General features: G+C 41.1%; 1 protein-coding gene across 1 annotated transcript in view; it reads right to left on the reverse strand.

Annotated features, from left to right (window-relative positions):
- PCDH15 (protocadherin related 15) overlaps positions 1–22,127 on the reverse strand; it is a 702,056-nt gene that overhangs the window by 377,461 nt on the left and 302,468 nt on the right. Inside the window, exon 8 of the mRNA XM_038743373.1 lies at positions 5,985–6,093. Coding sequence (XP_038599301.1) covers positions 5,985–6,093 — 109 coding nt within the window. The remainder of the gene's footprint in view (positions 1–5,984; positions 6,094–22,127) is intronic.

Here is a 22,127-nt window from a genome sequence, read left to right on the forward strand (position 1 = left end):
AAGAAGACCTTTTTACAACAATTCTTCGTAACTAAGAATTTTGAGCCTGTTGATCTACACCAAACCTTGATGTAACCTTGACAAAATGGCAAAAAATGAAAACTGTGTTCATTTATTGTTTTCACTTTATTATGTTATTTCTTTCTGTGTATGTCACTAATCTATCCTGCCAATCCATTTAGGTTGTGAACCTCATTTGGGCCAGGAACTGTGCCTGAAGTATTATATGTTTCATCTTTCCCCGATGCTCTGGAAAAAATTCCTCAGTATAATTGGTAAATAAAAATTAAAAAGCAGTATTTACTTATATATTTGTATATTTATTCACCTATATATTTATATAAATGTAAAGTAAGTACAAGTAATGCAAATTTAATATTTAAAGATGAGACTATTGTCAGGGAGAATTTACCCATATGTGAGTGTGAATATGAAGACCTATCCAGGACCCAACCTCAATATTCCACAAATTGTGCTTACATAAATGTTGAACTGAGAGTCTCTGCCCTTCTCAGGCCCCCTATTCCTCTCCCTCCTTCATCCCTCACCCCCAACGATCTGGCTTCCGACTTCATTTGTAAAATTAACTCCATCAGATCTGAGCTCCCCGAAGTCACCCCTCCCTCTTCCCCATCCCCTCTCTGCTACTCTCCCATCCTTCCCAGCAGTAACTTCAGATGAGATCTCCTCCCTCCTCTCAAGTGCTTCAGACCCCAATCCCTCTCATCTTATGAAAACTCTCACCCCTTCCCTCCTCCCTCCTTAACCTCCATCTTCAACCACTCACTCTTCACTGGCTCCTTCCCCTCTGCCTTCAAACATGCCCATGTCTCTCCTATCCTAAAAAACCCCTCTGTTGACCCCACCTCACCTTCTAGTTACCGCTCTATCTCCCTCCTACCATTCCTTTCCAAACTCCTTGAACGAGTCATCTATACACGCTGCCTCGAATTCCTCAATGCCAACTCTCTCCTCATCTCCCTCCAATCTGGCTTCCATCCCCTATATTCCACAGAAACTGCCCTCTCAAAGGTCAGCAGTGACCTCATTCTTGCCAAATCCAACAGCTCCTACTCTATCCTAATCCTCCTCGACCTCTCAGCTGCCTTCGACCCTGTGGACCACCCCCTTCTCCTCAATACGTTATCCAACCTTGGCTTCACAGACTCTATCTTCTCCTGGTTCTCCTCTTATCTCTTTGGCCATTTGTTCTCATCTCCTTTGCGGGCTCCTCCTCCCCCTCCCATCCCTTACTGTAGGGGTTCCTCAAGGGTCAGTTCTTGGTCCCCTTCCGTTCTCTGTCTACACTCACTCCCTTGGTGAACTCATTTGCTGCCATGGCCTCAGCTATCATCTCTACACTGATGACACCCAAATCTACATCTCTGTCCCTGCTTTCTCTTCCTCCCTCCAGGCTCGTATCTTCTTCTGCCTTCAGGACATTTCCATCTGGATGTCTGCCCACCCTCTTAAACTCAATAAATCCAAGACTGAACTCCTTATCTTCCCTCCTAAACTCTGTCCTCTCCCTGATGTTCCTGCCACTGTAGAAATCACTAACATCCTTCCTGTCTCACAAGCCCGCAACCTTGGTGTCATTCTCGACTCTGCTCTCTCATTCACCCCATACATCCAATCTGTCACCAAAGCCTGCTGGTCTCACCTCCACAACATTGCCAAGATCCGCCATTTCCCCTCCATCCAAACCGCTACCTTGCTAGTTCAATCTCTCATCCTATCCCGATTGGATTACTGCATCAGCCTCCTCTCTGATCTCCCATCCTCCTATCTCTCCCCAATTCAGTTTATACTTCACTCTGCTGCCTGCCTGGATTATCTTTGTACAAAAATGCTATGGGCATGTTACTCCCCTTCTTAAAAATCTCCAGTGGCTGCCTGTCAATCTACGAATCAAGCAAAAACTCCTCACTCTCAGCTTCAAGGCTCTTCATCACCTCACCCCCTCCTACCTCACCTCCCTTCTCTACTTCTACAGCCCAGCCCATACCCTCCACTCCTCTGCCACTAACCTCCTCACTGTGCCTTGTTCTCACCTGTCCTACCGTCGACCCCCAGCCCACTTCCTCCCCCTGGCCTGGAATGCCCTCCCTCTACACATCCACCAAGCTAGCTCTCTTCCTCCCTTCAAAGCCCTACTGCGAGCTCACCTCATCCAGGAGGCCTTCCCAGCCTGAGCCCCCTTTTTCCTCTCCTCCTCCCCATCCCCTCTGCCCTACCTCCTTCCCCTCCCCACAGCACTTGTATATATTTGTACAGATTTATTACTCTATTCATTTTACTTGTACATATTTACTATTCTATTCATTTTGTTAATGATGTGCATCTAGCTATAATTCTATTTGTTCTGATGATTTTGACACCTGTCTATATGCTTTGTTTTGTTGTCTGTCGTCCCCTTCTAGACTGTGAGCCCGTGTTGGGCAGGGACTGTCTCTATATGTTGCTGACCTGTACTTCCCAAGTGCTTAGTACAGTGCTCTGCACCCAGTAAGCGCTCAATAAATACGATTGAATGAATGAATGAATGTCAAATCATTCATATTACTAGTTACTATACAGCAGTATTCATAAAAGCTACAAAATGTTCAGCATCATCAGAAGGGGTACAGTGATTGCAAATTTAATTAGGTGGTAATCATGGTGTTTTGGTACTATTACAGTTTACCAAATTCCCCATTCAGCACTATAGCACAGTAGCAGTCGTAGTAGTATTAATATTATTGAAGTACTTATTGTGCAGTAGGGTCAATGTATATTGTTGATTGTGAAAACAAAACAGGAAACAAGAAACAAAACTTTCCACAGTATTAAATAAATGACAATTTCACCACAAATTATGTGTCCATTTTTTATCACATTTAAGAAGGGTTTAATAGAGACTGTAAACTCCTTTTGGACAAAGTTCATTTCCATCATCTCTACTCAGTGACTCGATCTTATTCCATCATAATGATGATGATGGTATTTGTTAAGCACTTACTATGTGCCAAGCACCATTCTTAATTACTGAGCACTCACTGTTTGCAGAAGACTGTACTAAGTGCTTGGTACTTGGTACTATGACAGGCACATTCCCTCCGAAGGACTTAGAATAGTGCTCTTCACACAGTAAGCACCAAAAATACCATCAATTGATTGATTGAGATTGGAAAGTGCTAAAGGGGCAACCAACGTAATTATGAAGGAAATAGCACTTCTTGGTGAAGATAGATCGAAAATACCTGAAGCCTTCAATTTCAAAAGACAAAGACATAGGGAGAAAACTATCAATGACATTGCCTAGAAGATATGGGATTATCATGTAACAACTCCCATTACCCTGGGACTTGGAAAATACGCACTGAAGTTTAAAGAAGATGGGTTAAAGCAAACCAAAGGAAACTCTTGTTAAATCAGCATCAAAATATAAAATGCACTTAGTTTCAAGAAAGTTTCACATAAATTCAAGGAGGAAAGATGCTAGAACAGTGCCAGCACTTATAACAGTGCTTGGCACATAGTAAGCACTTAATAAATGCCATCATTATTATTATAAATCACAAAAATCAGTTCTTTATTGCCTTCCTACAAGGATTACCTAACATTAAAGAGAGACTGCATGTCCTCAGGTGTTGGAGGAAAACCACCTAGGAGTAAGACCATAAGAGAAAGTTCCAGATACACCCTTTCCAAGAGAACACTGGGGAGTTTGACTCTGCACAGAACAACCCCTTTGATTGTGGGGAATTATTTGCCCATTTGCCTATTATCCCTGTTTACCTACTGGGAATTGTGGTTTTCACCTTTCATGCCCTGGCATTTTTTTTAAGGTATTTGTTAAGTGCTTACTATGTGCCAGACATTATACTAAGCGCTGGGGTAGATACAAACTAATCAACTGGACACAGTCCATGTTCCACATGAGCTCACAGTATTAACCCCCAATTTACAGATGAGGTAACTGAGGCACCAGAGAAGTTAAGTGACTTGCCCAAGGACACACAGCAGACAAGTGGTGGAGCCAGGATTGGAACCTAGGTCCTTCTGACATCCAGATCCATGCTGTATCCACTAGACCACACCACATCTCTTATTCCCTCTAATTCTCAATTCCTTCTGTCCACTTGGGTGTTTTCGACAACTACAGCTCCATTTTTAGACTAAGTGGTAGTGCCTTTGGGGAGGGGATAGAACATTTTTTCTTCCCTCTCCATTTCTCTCACCTTAATCTTTAGTCAACTGGAGAATTTGCTGGGTGACATCCGCCTAGAGGTCACTCATCCTATGGTTTCCACAAACTCTGAAAGCCCACGGATATGTGCGGTCTTCCGAAGTCAATCAATCAATCAATCAATCGTATCTATTGAGTGCTTACTGTGTGCAGAGCACTGTACTAAGCGCTTGGAAAGTACAAGTCGGCAACATCCCACACCAACTTGAGTCATTCATTCACCAATATGTATTTTCCAAGCATTAACTCTCCATCATATAGCCTGTGCACCAATCTCATGCACTTGTTTGCTTTTCGAGTCAGGTGCCATTCAACGATATTAAAAAAAAAATCCGTAAGGTAATTTCATTAGGATGACTATTTATTTTCAAGTTTTTTCATTAAAAAATAAAACATCCATCCTTCCAGTAAACTAGATATTTGTAGATAGTCAAGAAATAAAAATCACCAAAACCATTTTTGGAGTCTAAAATAATGTTAGACATCTAGGCCATGGTGATGCACTTTTAAATATTCTTTCAAAAAAGGTTTGGCAGGAGGATTATTTGGAAAGGAAGCGGGACCACAAAACTAAAAGAAAAAAAAGTCAGAAATAGGCTAGTTTTGCCTACAGATGCACTGGGGCCCCTGTGGGTGGGGCCGAGTTCTCCCTGGGTGGAAAAAAGCAAAAGACAGTCAGTTTTGTCTTCCTGTATTGTATTTTTGAATTTGGCCTGACCACACCGAAAGAATTAGTTCCATGTGAAAATGTATTTCTCTTCACTTAAACTTTACCTGGGATGAGAAGGAAACTAGTTAATTTAGGGTTATTTTCAGGATAAACACCTAGCCACTGCTTAAGAAAAAATGTGCAACACATAAAAGTCCAGGTTAAACGGATGAGTATAGACACCCCGGAGATTGACTATCTTGTCTTTTACCCCATCATTACTACAGTGATTGGCACATAGTAAGCACTTAACAAGTAGAGAAGCTGCGTGGTTTAGTGGAAAGAGCCCGGGCTTGGGAGTCAGAGGTCATGGGTTCTAATCCCGCCTCTACCACTTGTCAGCTGTGTGACTTTGGGCAAGTCACTTAATTTCTCTGGGCTGGGTTCTAATTCCAGCTCCACCATCTTTCTGCTGTGACCTTGAGCAAGTCACTTCTCTTCGCTGTGCCTCAGTTACCTTATCTGTAAAATGGTGATTGAGACTGTGAGTGCCATGTGGAACAGGGATTACGTCCAACTTGATTTGCTTGTATTCAGCCCAGTACTTAGTACAGTGCCTGGCAATTGGTAAGTGTTTAATAAAAATCGTTGTTATTATTATTACTATTATTATTATTCATGAATACCATTGGTTGACTGTTTGACCTTCACGTTTGCTTTCCAGCTGTCCCTAAGACCCACCCACCAAGAAGCTCTACCCACTTCCGTGTCCACCCTAGGGCTCTCCAGGGGATGCCTTAATTACCCTTACCAGCCTGCAATTGTTACAGGTCACATAGATATCTCCCATTCCCAGGTGATCAAATGAGTAGATCCTGGCACCAATCCCACCTTGAACACATTTCTTAAAAGCCAACTGTATTCTCAATCTCCTTTACTCACTTTCTTCTTCAAAATACTGAATAAAGATGGCTGAAATGGTAACCTCAGTCTACTTTCCACTACATGGAGCAGGCCTGAAAGCTCCACGTCTCCAATTCCACTTTTTTCATTTGAATCATTGTGGTGACATTGGGAATGATAGCAAGATTAGCAGATACCAACCCACTAAGATGAAATAGAGGATGCCTGGTCGATCAGAAGGAGGTTGAATATTTCGATCCTGATCTACAGCTTGAATTGGTGGTGTGACACTGACGGGGTTCACTTCTGCCTGAAATGAAATTCAGACACGTTAGACCAACAGCAATTCAAAACAATCAAAATTTAAGATTGAGGTATATTGCTTTGTGATGCTACAGTCTGTACATCTGGAAACACCATTAGGAAAACAAAACCATAGGACTAGTGAATTTAGCAAAATGATCACCAACTCTCATGGGAGAAGGAGATGGTGTATATTTGCTTTGAATGAACAATTTGATGAATCCTCTCTTAATACAGGACATTTTGCCAGACATGTAGTTTGAATAATGGATATTCAGAATGGTTTCCCTTCCAGGTAGTGTTCTAAAGAAGCAATATTGTTTCATTTCAACATACAAAAAAAGTCACTTGAAAGAAGCTTTCTAGATCTGCAATAAGTGCTAGTTAACAAAGTTTCTCTGTAACGCTTGTGTAAGAAATCTCTTGGAGCCACTTAATGAAGGTCTTGGCATAATAATGGCCCTTCAAAACTCATTGTAGTAGGTCCATTTTCATTAAGTCTCCAATATCATTTGCTGTATTGAACATCCATTTTCTTTATGGCTTCCTCTCCCTATTGTTCTCTGCATCACCAATATAAAAGTAAGGAAACTGCAACTCTATTAAACAAAGACTGCTTTTCTTTAAAATACAAACACCCTGCCTTCAAAAGCAGTTCTATCCAGACCTTACATCAACATATGAAGACTGCAAATAATAATAAGTACTACAATTTAGTGTTATGTTTCAGTAAAACTATTTACTTGGATTTACATTTAAATTAAACCATGTTGAAGAAACTACAAATTGAGATTTAACAAAAGTCAAGATTTTAGAGACTAAAAGGGCCTGATTATGCCTGATGACCAATAAGGCTTCCCTGGATATTAGATCTAATGCGGGAGCTGGGTAGGAGAGCAAAGAGGGTAGTGGAGTGAAGCAGGGACCACAATGAAGTGTTGCCTATTGAAGACATAGATAGTGGTGTTAAGTTCTTTAAAAGCAGAACTCCAAATCCAAGAGCAAGGGCAACACAAAAGGGAGTGGATTAAAAAGAAATGAGCACTTAGTCATGGACGGTCTCTTGGAGGTCTTTAAGAAGTTTTTGAAGGTGGGAGAGTGATTGTCCACCAGATGGGAAGGGGGAAGATATTTCAGGCCAGAGGGAGGTTATGACAAAGGCATCAGCAGCAAGATAGGCAAGACTGAGGTACAGGCATTATAGGAGCAAAGGGTAACAATAATAATAATAATAATGGCATTTATTAAGTGCTTACTATGTGCAAAGCACTGTTCTAAGTGCTGTGGAGGTTACAAGGTGATCAGGTTGTCCCACGGCGGGCTTACAGTCTTAATCCCCATTTTAAGATGAGGGAACTGAGGCCCAGAGAAGTTAAGTGACTTCTCTTCCTCACTTCAAGGCCCTACTGAGAGCTCACTTCCTCCAGGAGGCCTTCCCAGACTGAGCCCCTTCCTTCCTCTCCCCCTCGTCCCCCTCTCCATCCCCCATCTTACCTCCTTCCCTTCCCCACAGGACCTGTATATATGTATATATGTTTGTACACATTTATTACTCTATTTATTTATTTTACTTGTACATATCTATTCTATTTATTTTATTTTGTTAGTATGTTTGGTTTTGTTCTCTGTCTCCCCCTTTTAGACTGTGAGCCCATTGTTGGATAGGGACTGTCTCTATGTGTTGCCAACTTGTACTTCCCAAGCACTTAGTACAGTGCTCTGCACACAGTAAGCGCTCAATAAATACGATTGATGATGATGAAGTGACTTGCCCGAAGTCACACAGCTCACAAGTGTTGGAGTTGGGATTTGAACCCATAACCTCTGACTCCAAAGCCCGTTCTCTTTCCACTGGGCCACACTGCTTCTCAGTTTGAGTTGTAGTTGGAAGTCATGGGAGTAAGGTGGGGAGGGCAAGGTGACTGAGTGAGTGCTTTAAAGCCCTTAGTAAACCTATAATAAGCCTGATGTGAAGGTGGATGAGCAACCACTGGAAGTTTTTGAGGAGCTGGGAAACATGGACTGAACAGTTTTGTAGAAAAAATTATCTGGGCAGCAGAGTGAAGTATGACTGGAGTAGGGAGAGATGGAAGACAGGGAAGACAGCAAGGAGTCTGATGCAGAAATCAAAGTGGACTAGGATAATAATAATAATAATGATGGCATTTGTTAAGCGCTTACTCTGTGCAAAGCACTGTTTTAAGCACTGGGGAGGTCACAAGGTGATCAGGTTGTCCCACAGGGGCTCACAGTCTTCATCCCCATTTTACAGATGAGGTAACTGAGGCCCAGAGAAGTTAAGTGACTTGCCCAAAGTCACACGGCTGACAGTTGGCGGAGCCAGGATTTGAACCCATGACCTCTGACTCCAAAGCCCGGGCTCTTTCCACTGAGCCACGCTGCTTCTCTAATTAATCCAAGGATAAGTGCTTGGATTAATGCGGTAGCTGTTTGGATGGAAAGGAAAGGGTGAATTTTAGTGATGTTTTAAAGGTTGAACTGACAGGATATAAATGTGATGGATTGAATATGTGGGTTGAATGAGGGAGATGAGTCAAGGATAATGTCAAGAGTTCAGGCTTGTGAAACAGGGAGGATGGTGCTGACTTGTACTTCCCAAGCGCTTAGTATAGTGCTCTGCACACAGTAAGTGCTCAATAAATATGATTGAATGAATGCTGCTATCTACAGTGATGGGAAAGTCAGTGGGAGGTCAGGGTTTGGGTGGGAATATGAGTTCTGTTTTGGACTTGTTAAGTTTGAGGTTACAGAGGGACATCCAAGTAGAGATGTCCTGAAGGCATCTGTAAAATAGGGATTAAATACTTGTTCTCTCACCTCCTTAGGCTGTAAACTTCATGAGGGACAGGAACTGGGTCTAATATTATTGTATTGCATTTGACCCAGCCTTTAACAAATAGCACAGTTATCCACCAGACTGTAAGCTTAGTGAGGATAAGGATTCTGTCTATTCTATTGTACTCTCCTAATTCTATGATCAGTGTTCTCTGCACACAGAAAGCACTCAATAAACACCACTAATTGATAGAGGTTTCATTTTAAGAGCAGGGTGAGATCCCATTCTAGGAGCAAACTGGGAAGGAGGTAATTGCTCATTACTTCATGTCATAGGTTTAAGAGAACAATGAAGATTTAAAGGCCCTTGTGAAATCAATGAAGTGGCAGAGTAATGCTGTTGTGCAGATAAAGGGCAAGGTTTATTCATTCATTCACTCATTCAATCGTTTTATTGAGTGCCTACTGTGTGCAGAGCACTGCACTAAGAGCTTGGGAAGTGTAAATAGGCAACATATAGAGACAGTCTTTACCCAACAATGGGCTCACAGTCTAGAAGGGGGAGACAGACAACAAAACAAAATAGGTAGACAGGTGTCAATACCATCAGAATAAATAGAATTATAGCTAAATACACATCATTAATAATAGAAATACAGTAATATGTATGTACAAATATACACAAGTGCTGTTGAGAGGGGAAGGGGGTAGGACAGAGGGAGGGAGGGGGGTGATGGGGGGGGAGGAGGAGGAGAGGAAAAAGCAGGAGACTCAGTCTGGGAGAGCCTCCTGGGGGAGGCAAGTTCCTAGCAGGGCTTTGAAGGGAGGAAGAGAGCTAGTTTGGTGGATGTGCGGAGGGAGGGCATTCCAGGCCAGAGGTAGGATGTGGACCAGGGTTCGATGGCGGGATAGGCAAGAATGAGGCCCAGTGAGGAGGTTAGCAGCAGAGGAGTGGAGTTTGTGGTCTGGGCTGTAGAAGGAGAGAAGGGATGTGAAGTAGGAAGGGGCAAAGTGATGGAGAGCTCTGAAGCCGAGAGCGAGGAGTTTTTGCTTGATTCGAAGGTTGATAGGCAACCACTGGAGATTTTTGAAGAGGGTATTGACATGCCCAGAGCGTTTCTGTACAAAGATAATCTGGGCAGCAGAGTGAAGTATAGACTAAAGTGGGGAGAGATACAAGGATGGGAGATCAGAAAGGAGGCTGATGTGATGCAGTAATCCAGTCGAGATAGGATGAGAGATTGAACCAGCAAAGTAGCGGTTTGGATGGAGAGGAAAGGGTGGATCTTGGCAATGTTGTGGAGGTGAGACCGGCAGGTTTTGGTGATGGATTGGATGTGTGGGGTGAATGAGAGGGCGGACTCAAGGATGACACCGAGGTTGTGGCTTGTAAGACAGTAATGATGGTAGTGCGGTCCAAAGTGATGGGAACTCAGGGAGAGGACAGGGTTATAGTGCTACAGGGAGCATGCATAAAGGAAGACAGTTCATTCATTCATTCATTCAATTGCATATTTTGAGTGCTTACTGTATACAGTAACACTATGCTATGTAATAAGTGCTTGGAAAGTACAATTCTGCAACAGATAGGGACAATCCCTACCCAACAACGGGCTCACAGGGTGAGACAGACAACAAAGCAAAACAAATAGTCAGGCATCAATAGCACCAAAATAAACAATTCTATATTCTATGTAAATGTAATTGTGTCCTTTTCCCTTTAGGTCCTAAGTTTCTTGAGAGCAGAAGCTATGTCTCCCATTTCTTCTGTAATACAATATCTATTGCTGTGCTCAGCACACTATGGGTGGATGACAGTGGATCATTTCACAACTAGATGAAGATGATGACAATGGTGAAATGACATTTGAATATGAAGGAAATGTGAGGGTATTGCAAAAGATTAAAGTCATGAGACTTTAAGAAAACTATAGCTCTATCCAGAAAATACACAATAAAAATTTGGATTGAAAAAAAAATCACATCGCTGAAATATACATATATATATATATATATATATATATATATATATATATATACTTTTTTTTCTAATATTCTTTGGGACTAAAACAAACTGGTTCATCCTTCAATGTGTAATGTTTGGCTGGAAATCTAATCAGCACATACTCTGCACGACCATTTCCTGCACGTGCTTTCTTTCTTGATGAGTCTCACAAGACGCAGCTAAAGGAAAACTACTACACTTTTACCTATCCTGAACTGTGCATAAATAAATGCACCTGAAAAGTACTGTGGAATTAACCAATGAGTTGAAACAAGCAAGAAAATCTAACATAAGAAATAAGATGCTGTCAAATGGTGTAGAAGAAAGTTTATTTTTGTATTATAGAAAACAATTATTTCAATTTGGAGTTAATGTCACTCCTTTCATGAAGTTGTCATTCCTTAACGTTTTCTTGGAAACTATAATTCAACGATGAGGAGATTTTTAAAGCACTGGTTCTATCTTATGAAATTACAATTACAACATCTTGACCTTACGTGAATAAAATTGATACTGTATTCTACCTCAATTTATTGAATCTGTCAGGATTTACTGGAAGATTGTGTTCAAAATCTAACTACATTTCTTCAGAGGTCACAACCATCAATACTAATCCTTTTCACAGTAGTGATTCCCATAAAAAAAATTAACATAACTTTGGGTGGTGCTCAACACCTAGCATCCTTCAAAGCCTTAGGAATTGGTGCGGGTAATTTTTTTTCTCTCTCTCTCTCTCTTGCTACTTCAGTGGTAGCTATCTTTTCTGGAACTTCATAATTCTTAAGAAAAGAGTGACTTTTTAAGAAGAAAGATTTGCTTGTCTGGCATATCTTGGGCAATATGTGAAATACAGATTTATATTGGAAACATAACAAACAAAATAATTATTGGTATAAAAACTATTTCTAAGCGAAGTACATCATGGAAGATTGCCATACAGTTAGTCAATCATATTTATTGAGCGCTTACTGTGTACAGAGCATTTACTAAGTGCTTGGGAGAGTACAATCCAACAATTAACACATTCCTTGCCCACAACAGTCTTACAGTTTAGAGGGGGACACAGATATTAATATAAATAAACCTATTACAGATATGTACACAAGTGCTGTGGGGTTAGAAGGGGAATGAAAGGGGAGCCATTCAGGGCGAAGCAAAAGGGAGTGGGAGAAGAGGAAAGAATGGTTTAGTCATTGAAGGCCTCTTGGAGGAAATGTATTACTGTGTATCAACTCTCAATCGTCTGAAGTGACTGGAAAAAAGACATTTTAATAGCTGACCATAATGACCTATGCCTCCATTCCCATCTTTGATGATTGAGTCAATACTACCAATATTGGATGACATCTTTAAAAGTACTCACTTGTATCCTAATCCAGTAACCTCCCCAGGGACAAGACCCACCTGTTTCTTCAATTCTCCTTCACCTTCCTATTTTGGAGTAGAATCCACTGCTTAGCCTTAGAACCAGGACCCTCAGTTAACCCACAGTGAGTTAAGACTCCTGGAGTAGGAAGCCAACCAGCATGGCATGAAACTCTTTGCAACCACTGCTCAGCTGTTGTTCACTGGGACCAGAGCCAGGCTTGGTATAAAAAATAATTGAGCCATTTTCACAGTGGCTTCAGTAACAGGAGTTGGGATGTTGTTCTTTTCAAATGAAATGCCCCTGAGCTATAGAAAAGGAAGCATTCCAGGACCTTGTGGGGTTTGTCTCAATCTGGGGTGGGTTCTCTGGATTTTTTTCAGTTCTGCTCAGCTAAACTGGACAGCCAGAACTGTTGGACTGTCACGGGTCACAGGTCTGGCAGATATTCAGATTCCCATCCAGAATCAATTAGATATTAATGGGGGAGGCTGGCTTCTCCGCTAATTGTGGGAAAGCTCCAATCTCTGAGGCGTGGGACCAGATATTCCTGAGGGCAAAGTGAAGGGAAGTCAGGCAGTAGGAAGCTGACTGTTGACTGAGATGTGTGCTTTGCCATTTTTTTTTCTGACACCCAGCCAGATGAGATGATAATAATAATGATAAAAATATTTATTAAGCACTTGCCACGTGCTAAGCACAGTGCTAATCTCTGTGAGAGATATAAGATATACATACAGGACACAGTCCTTATGCACACAGGATTCAAAGTCTAAGAGGGAAGGAGAACAGCATCTGCATCCCCATTTTGTATTTGACGAAACCAAGTTACAGAGAAGTTAAGTGACTTGCTCAATGTAGCTTCTGATTCCCAGCCTTCTTCTCTTTAAAGTAGGGAACAGTGTCTCTCCCCTCTGAAATCTTAATAGGGTAATCAATTTTTCTCATTAAGTGATTTATACTAAGTACACTAAATCCTAAATACTCCCCAGTACTCTTATAACAAGAAGGCTGCATTCTCATGAAATTTCATGTTGAGGAAAACATGTGCTAGTATCCATCTGTTCCGATGTCATGCATATGCACTCAAGTGATTTCCTTGGTAACATGGTGCATTAGATCAAATGTCAGAAAAACGGTCTTTAATTTCCTAGCTTTAATTTCCTAAGTAGTGCACTAGCTAAATTGCATAATTATGACACTCATTACAGAACTGAGTGGATCAAATTATTTTAATTTCAGAGAAATCAGAGAATGAAAATACAAAACAAATGATCTTCCTCAAAATTTATTTTGAACAAGTAACTGATGATGAAAATATACAGTTTCAGTTGAAACTGTTGAAAATATACAGTTTCAACTGCAATTTCAAATCAATTTAGTATTGTAATTATTATTAATGATAATAACAATAATAGAGGCATTTGTCAAGCACCTAATATGTGATAGGCACTATCCTAAATATTGCTATAGATAAAAGAAAATCAGGTGGGACATTGTTCCCATCCACATGGGACTCACAGTCTGGATAGGTTTAGTCCCTATTTTAAATATGGGGTAACTGAAACACAGATAAGTTGATTGACTTGCTGTAAAAAATGTGCTGTATTTTTTGCTCTAATTAACTATATAATGTAAACCTAATAATTTTGTCAAAGTTTTTCAATTTTGCATATTTGCTTTACTTTTATGCTGCTGATCTCTTTTTACTGACTTTGTAAGATTTGTTCTATCAAAGCAATTATTATGTGGTAACTTGCACCTATCATGAATTATTTAAGATTTTTAAAGGTTTTCTGATTTTTTCAGTAGCTATGTTTATTTGCATTTCATTGCAAATAGACTCCCAACTTCAACTCTTAGTCACATGCTCTTTCCATTTGGTCAAGCTGCTTCTCTGCTTTATACTCTTGTAGTAAAAAATACTAGGTAAATATTGAATTAAGTAAAAGGAACAAGGCACTCTGAGACAATCTCCTACTTGTTCTGCCTTTTTGACCATTTTTGTCCATTTTTTCACTTGTTCCTCCTTCTCCACTCATTCTGTTACTGTTTCTATCCCCCAGTGCTCAATTCTATATCCCTTATTCTATTCACTCTGCACTAAATCTCTTAGGAAGTTATTCTGCTTTTGTAACTTCAGCTACTATTCCTATATTGAGAAGCAGCGCGGCTCAGTGGAAAGAGTACGGGCTTTGGGCATTCCCCGGGCCTGGAATGCCCTCCCTCTGCCAATCCGCCAAGCTAGCTCTCTTCCTCCCTTCAAGGCCCTACTGAGAGCTCACCTCCTCCAGGAGGCCTTCCCAGACTGAGCCCCTTCCTTCCTCTCCCCCTCGTCCCCCTCTCCATTCCCATCTTACCTCCTTCCCTTCCCCACAGCACCTGTATATATGTATATATGTTTGTATATATTTATTACTCTATTTATTTATTTTACTTGTACATATCTATTCAATTTATTTTATTTTGTTAGTATGTTTGGTTTTGTTCTCTGTCTCCTCCTTTTAGACTGTGAGCCCACTTTTGGGTAGGGACTGTCTCTATATGTTGCCAACTTGTACCTCCAAGTGCTTAGTACAGTGCTCTGCACAAAGTAAGCGCTCAATAAATACGATTGATTGATTGATTGATTTGGAGTCAGAGGCCATGGGTTCAAATCCCGGCTCTGCCAATTGTCAGCTGTGTGACTTCGGGCAAGTCACAACTTCTCTGGGACTCAGTTCCCTCATCTGTAAAATGGGGATTAAGACTGTGAGCCCCTGTGGGACAACCTGATCACCTTGTAATCTCCCCAGTGCTTATAACAGTGCTTTGCACATAGTAAGTGCTTAATAAATGCCATTATAATTATTACTATTATAAGAATGACTCTCAAATCAATCTCTCTAGACATAGTCTCTCATGTGATCAGCAATCTCACATCTCCTCTTCCCTCTACCATATCTCCACTGGATGTCCAGCTGTCATCTCACACTCATTATGCCTAAAAGGGACCTATTTATCTTTCTCCTTAAACCCATTCCTCCTCCATCTTTCCCATCTCCCACCTTTCCCACCTCCATTGAGAACACCATCATTCTCCCTGCCCTAGAAGCCTGCAATCATGGCCTAGTGGATAGAGCTCAGGCCTGGGAGTGAGAAGGTCCTGACTTCTAAACCTGGTTCTGCTCTGCCATGCCTGCTGTGTGACCTTGGGCAACTCACTTAACTTCTTTGTGTCTCAGTCATCTCATCTGTAAAATGTGGATTAAGATTGAGCCCCATGTAGTACAGAGACTGTGTCCAACCTGATTTACTTGTATTCACCCCAGATTTAGTACAGCAAGATGCTGCACTTGCACATAGTATGTGCTTAACAGCTACCATAATTATTAGTATTATTAATTCAGATTAATTAGTATTATTAATTCAGAGCTGCCTCACATTTAATCTATTATCAAATAATACTGATTTTTCCAACAGGCATCTCAAATCTGTCCCTTTCTCTTCATCCAAACTGCTACTACCTTGGTACAAGCTCAGGCTGACCACTTCATCAACTCATTACTGTTTTTCCAATCTCCAAGATCATCCTCCACTAATCTAAACTATACGTTGTTGTACAGATTATCTTCTTGAAGCATCACTGTGCCCACATCATTCCTTTCCTCAAAATTGTTACTAGCTTCCTCTGCCTCTCTGTATCATCCAAAAACTCCTGACAGCTGGATTTTGGGGTCTCCACCATCTGGCTCCATCTTTAATTGCCTGTTATTTCCCACTCACCTGTTCCTTTCAAGCTAACTTTCTAACTGTACCTCACTCTTTAACTCCGTCCCCTCAATCCCCTTGCTTCTGCTCCTTCTTTAACTTGGAACACCCTCCCTTCCCAAATCTAACAAATTACAGCTCTCCTCATCTTTAGAAGCTGAGTGGACTAGTGGATTAGACCATTGGTATGGGAATCAGAAGGACCTGGGTTCTAATCCCAACTCCATCATTTGTCTGCTTTGTGACCTTGGGTGTCAGAGTCTCTGTGCTTCAGTACTACTCAAGATTCAGACACATGTATCAAAGAGAAGCAGCATGGTGCAGAGGAAAGAGCACAGGACTGGAAATTGGGAGATCTGGGTTCTAATCCCAGCTCTGCCACTTGCCTGCTGTGTGACCTTGGATGTAATATGGACAGAATGTCAGGAGAGCTTGGTGACAAAGCCATCTGGGATATCCTCAACTCACCCTTCTCAGCTATGTAAGCTTCCTGCAGGAGATGCAATTTGAAAAGCAAAATATTTCACGTAAGTCACAGCAGCTCAACATGGCCTATCACTCTACCCGTAAGCAGAAGCAGCCTGAGCATGTCTCCGCAAAACTACGAATCTTGGGAAGACCTTCCACATCAAACAGAAACTCCTGACCAGCAGGTTTAAGGCACTCCATCATCTCTCCCCACTCCATCATCCCTCCCCCGAACCGCCAACCTATCCTCAATCCTCTCCCACAACCACCCAGCCCACACGCTTCACATCTGTAAAGCCAACCTCCTCACAGTGCCTCTTCGTCATCTCTGTTATTGGTGGCCTCTTGGTCATATATTCCTTTCTCCTCATACCTGGAAACCCACTACTCTCCCCATCTTCAAAGCCTTTCTAAAATTAAATCTCCAAGAAGCCTTCCAAGCTAGCCTTCCAAGCTAGCTCTCTTCCTCCCTTCAAGGCCCTGCTGAGAGCTCACCTCCTCCAGGAGGCCTTCCCAGACTGAGTCCCTTCCTTCCTCTCCCCCTCGTCCCCCTCCCCATCCCCCCCATCTTACCTCCTTCCCTTCCCCACAGCACCTGTATATATGTATATATGTTTGTACATATTTATTACTCTATTTATTTATTTATTTATTTATTTTACTTGTACATATCTATTCTACTTATTTTGTTAGTATGTTTGGTTTTGTTCTCTGTCTCCCCCTTTTAGTCTGTGAGCCCACTGTTGGGTGGGGACTGTCTCTATATGTTGCCAATTTGTACTTCCCAAGCGCTTAGTACAGTGCTCTGCACATAGTAAGCGCTCAATAAATACGATTGATGATGATGATGATCTTTAATCACCACTAAAATCCCACATTTTCCCAAAGACTGTTCCTAATTAACTCTCATCATCCTAAATCATTCTAATCCCTGCTCTGCCACTTGTCTGCTGTGTGACATTGGGTAAGTCACTTAACTTCTCTGTGCCTCAGTTACCTCATCTGTAAAACGGGGATTAAGACTATGAGCCCCACGTGAAACAACCTAATTACCTTGTATCTACCACAGCACATAGAACACTGCTTGGCTTGTAGTAAGCGCTTAATAAATATTGTATTATTATTATTATTTAATCATTTCAGCCAATTCTAAGCACTTACCAACTCTTTTATATGAATCAAAAAATCAATCAATGGCATTTATTGAAGGCTTACTCTGTGCAGAGCACTGTACTAAGTGCTTGGGAAAATACAATCTTATTGGTAGATCAATCCTTGACTGCAAGGATCTTACAGTCACAGAGGGAAACAAATATTCAAACAAATTACAGAAAGGGAAAACTGCAGAGTGAAAAACATTCATTCACTCATTCAATCGTATTTATTGAGCGCTTACTGTGTGCAGAGCACTGTACTAAGCACTTGGGAAGTACCAGTTGGCAACATATAGAGACAATCCCTACCCGACAACGGGCTCACAGTCTAGAAGGGGGAGTCAGACAACAAAAGAAAACATGTAGACAGGTGTCAAAATCGTCAGAACAAATAGAATTAAAGCTATATGCACATCATTAACAAAATAAATAGAATAGTAAATATGTACAAGTAAAATAGAGTAATAAATCTGTACAAATATATATACAAGTGCCGTGGGGAGGGGAAGGAGGTAGGACGGGGGAAATGGGGAGGAGTATGTGCTGTGGGCCTGAAGGTGGGGTGATTCTCAATAGTAATAATAATAATAATAATAATAATAATAATAGTGATGGTGTTTAAGTGCTTACTATGTGCAAAGCACTGTTCTAAGCACTGGGGAGGTTACAAGGTGATCAGTTTGTCCCATGTGGGGCTCACAGTCTAAATCCCCATTTTACAGATGAGGTAATTGAGGCACAGAGAAGTTAAGTGTCTTGCCCAAAGTCACACAGCCAATGATTGGCGGAGCCAGGATCTGAACCCATGACCTCTGACTCCAAAGCCCGTGCTCTTTCCACTGAGCCACGCTGCTTCTCAAGTGTTTAAGAGAACAGGTCTGAGAGCACAGGTGATGCTAAGTGAAGAGAGGGTAATGAAAATGAGGGCTTAGTCAGGGAAGGCCTCTTGGAGGAGATATAATTTTAGGAGGGCTTTGAAAGTAGGGATAGTGGTGGACTGTTGGATATAAAGGCCACAAGGCTGACATAGGCCAGAGGTCAGCAGCAAGATCAAGGTACAGTGAGTAGGTTGGTGTTAGTGGTGTGTTGTGATAGGCGATCAATGAGGTAAGTCACTTAAGCACTTAGTACAGTGCTCTGCACATAGTAAGTGCTCAATAAATATGATTGATTGATAAGCACTCAAACACTGAGGTCGCTATGAGATCAGGTCAGACAATCTGTAAATTTTAAAATGAATACATGCTTGTAAGCATAGTCTCCAGATTTATCTGTGTAACTGTGTGTGCATGAGAATAAAATAAAAAAAAAATGAGTACTTAACCAATTAATGTGGATTCAATGATAGGCTTCCTGGATTAAGCCAGCTTTTCCCCTACTCTCTCTCTCTTCTACATTACCTATGAACTTGGATCTGTAGCCTTTAAGCACTCTTGATATTAATCCCTCCCTCAGCCCAACAACTAGAGAGTGTAAGCTCTTTGTGGACAGAGTGCATGTCTACCAATGCAGCACTCTTCCAAATGCTTAGTACAATGCTGTGGACCCAGTAGTGCTCAATAAACATGACTGATTGATTGAGTGAAGTATTGAGGGGAGAGACAGGACGCAAGGAGGTCAGTGAGGATGCTGATACAGTAGCCAAAGCAGGATATTAGTGTTTGCATTAGCATGGTATCCGTTTGGATGGAGAGGAACGAGTAGATTCTTGAGATGTAATTAATTTCAGTCTTTCCTGTAGCTATTTATTCTTATTGCAATGCTTGCAAACAATTATCTCTCTCTCTCCCCTATTAAAGTATAAGCTTTTTGTAATGAATGGTGTGCCATCTCTATGTTTTGAATTTCTCATTCATTCATTCAATCGTATTTATTGAGCACTCACTGTGTGCAGAGCACTGTACTATGCGCTTGGAAAGTACAATTCAGGAACAAGTAGAATGCATTGGTCCAAGTGTGATCTCAATAACTATTAGTGCTAGTGCCATTATGACAAATGACACTATTCTTATCTCACACCAAACTACGTGAACTCCAAGTTCTGTGAGGCTTTTTAAACTGCACAAGCACTCAACTGCATTTACTCTCCCAAGCACTTAGTACGATGCTCTGCAAATAGTAAGTACTATATAAATGCCACTGATTGATTGATTGATTCTATATTCAAGGCACCCCTACTAGTGGAAAAGAAGAACAATTAATACCATTTCTTTTCCTCGGAAGCCTGTGGCTCATCCTTCCATTCTCCTTTACCTTTCCCATTCTTTTGTGGATATCTTTGCTTCACAGAAAAAAAAAAAATGGAAAGAGACAATCTGTGAATGTAGATGTTACACAATAAAGTCTGCTGTTTCACAAATTTCAAAAGAAAAGTCAAGTGACACTTTGACTTAAGGTCTTAGATGACTTTCCTGAAATAAAAACAATCTATTCTGTTCCTTAAGGAATAAAAAGAGATGAGCATACGATTATGTAATCAGACGGTTACCTCCCTAAGGAATGTCAAAACTCACTAGAAACAAAATAAGCCAGATAGTTGGAAATTGGAATTTAGTATAAGAATGATTTCTAATAGTCACTTAGCATTTTTCCCAAATGTTTTGATCATCCTTGCACCTTGTGGAACCACTATGACAGAAAAATGGGATGAAGGCCAAGAATTACAGCTTGCCTAAAGAATTTAACAAGTCAGTGTTATAGTCGGAAAAACAAAAAAAGAGCAGTAGATCTCCTAAAATAAAGCTTAGAGTTTATCGAAGAAGACAAAAGCTGAAATAAATTTCAGCAAGGAGGGCTAAAAACGTGTACATAAGTGTTACTGGAGGTTAAACTGTGTACATAAGTGTTATTGGAGGTTCTGGGAACACCAGTGCTTTGGTGGCATAGAAGTGCTGAAGTGGCAGGTGGGAGGATATGAAATGAGGAAATGGGACATTAATTGAGGAATGCTTCCTGGAAAAGATATTCATTCATTCATTCAATCGTATTTATTGAGCACTTAATGTATGCAGAGCACTGTACTAAGCACTTGGGAAGAACCAATCGACAACATATAGAGATGGTCTCTACCCTACGCTACCCAACAACAGGCTCGCAGTCAAGAAGGGGGAAACAGACAACAAAACAAAAGTAGTAGACAGGTGTTAATACCATCAAAATGAATAGAATTAGAATTATGATTTCAGCAGTGATTTAAAGATGGAATGAGCAGTAATATGTTGCATGTGAAGGGGCAGGCAGTTCCAGGAAGAGGGGAAAGTAAAGCAAGAGAACAGATGTGGGAGATGAGTCCAAGGCACTATCAATCAATCAATCAATCAATCAATCGTATTTATTGAGCACTTACTGTGTGCAGAGCACTGTACTAAGCGCTTGGGAAGTACAAGTCGGCAACACATAGAGACAGTCCCTAAGTAGGTTAGCTTGAGAGAAATGAATATTGGAGCTGGGGTGAAGTCAGACAGAGAGTGGATTAGTAGGAAGGAGAGAGGTTATTGAGCTTATTAAACAGAATGGCCAGGAGTGTTTGATGTGGAGAGAAATGGGCAAACAATGGATGTTGAGAAATAAAAGTTATTAGTTCGATGGTTTTGGTATTCACCACTGATTACATGTATTTCCAAGTTTGATCTAATATGCTTCATTGAAGGACTTTGTAAAACCCTACATTTTGTATGTAGTAGTACTATTTTTTAAGTATTTCTTTGGGCTAAGTCTTGTAATAAACAATGGGAAAGAACCACATGGATGAGTGGTAGGTAGGATCCAACAATCACAGGTGAAGCCACAGATTTTCCAAAGCTCTACATTTTAGGGAGGTGGCGTGATGCCCATGCCTTTATACTTCCAACTGGTTTGGACCAACATAGGTGGGGTTGGAGGTCCCAGGATAACGAGGAATTGGGTACCAACCTGGTCGCCAGCATGGCAGCTTGGCCACCTGGTTTTGGGCACCGCTGCTGTTTTAGACTTGCCCATCCCAAATCTCTGATGAAAACTGAGAGTTTCTAATCATAATAATAATAATAATGGCATTTATTAAGTGCTTACTGTGTGCAAAGCACTGTTCTAAGCGCTGGGGGGGATACAAGGTGATCAGGTTGTCCCACGTGGGGCTCACAGTCAATCCCCATTTGACAGATGAGGGAACTGAGGTTCAGAGAAGTGACTTGCCCATGGTCACACAGCAGACATGTGGCGGAGTTGGGATTCGAACCCATGACCTCTGACTCCAAAGCCCGGGCTCGTTCCCACTGAGCCACGCTGCTTCTCCGATTCTAAAAAGGGTTTGCTTTTGAACTACTTGGTCTCTGAAGCCTGTTATCACCCTATCCTTAGTTCCTCTAGAATCCCTAATCCTCTTTTCACCCTCACATGCAAAATGAAAAAAAAAATGACGACTCTAAACAAATCTAGATTGTACTATAATTTTTCTTTCTGTTAGCACTGTTTTATTGCTTGCTTGATTATTTCTCATTGTTAGGGCAGTTATACCCATGATG

Source organism: Tachyglossus aculeatus, chromosome 3, assembly GCF_015852505.1.
Source record: "Tachyglossus aculeatus isolate mTacAcu1 chromosome 3, mTacAcu1.pri, whole genome shotgun sequence".
Lineage (NCBI taxonomy): Eukaryota > Metazoa > Chordata > Mammalia > Monotremata > Tachyglossidae > Tachyglossus > Tachyglossus aculeatus.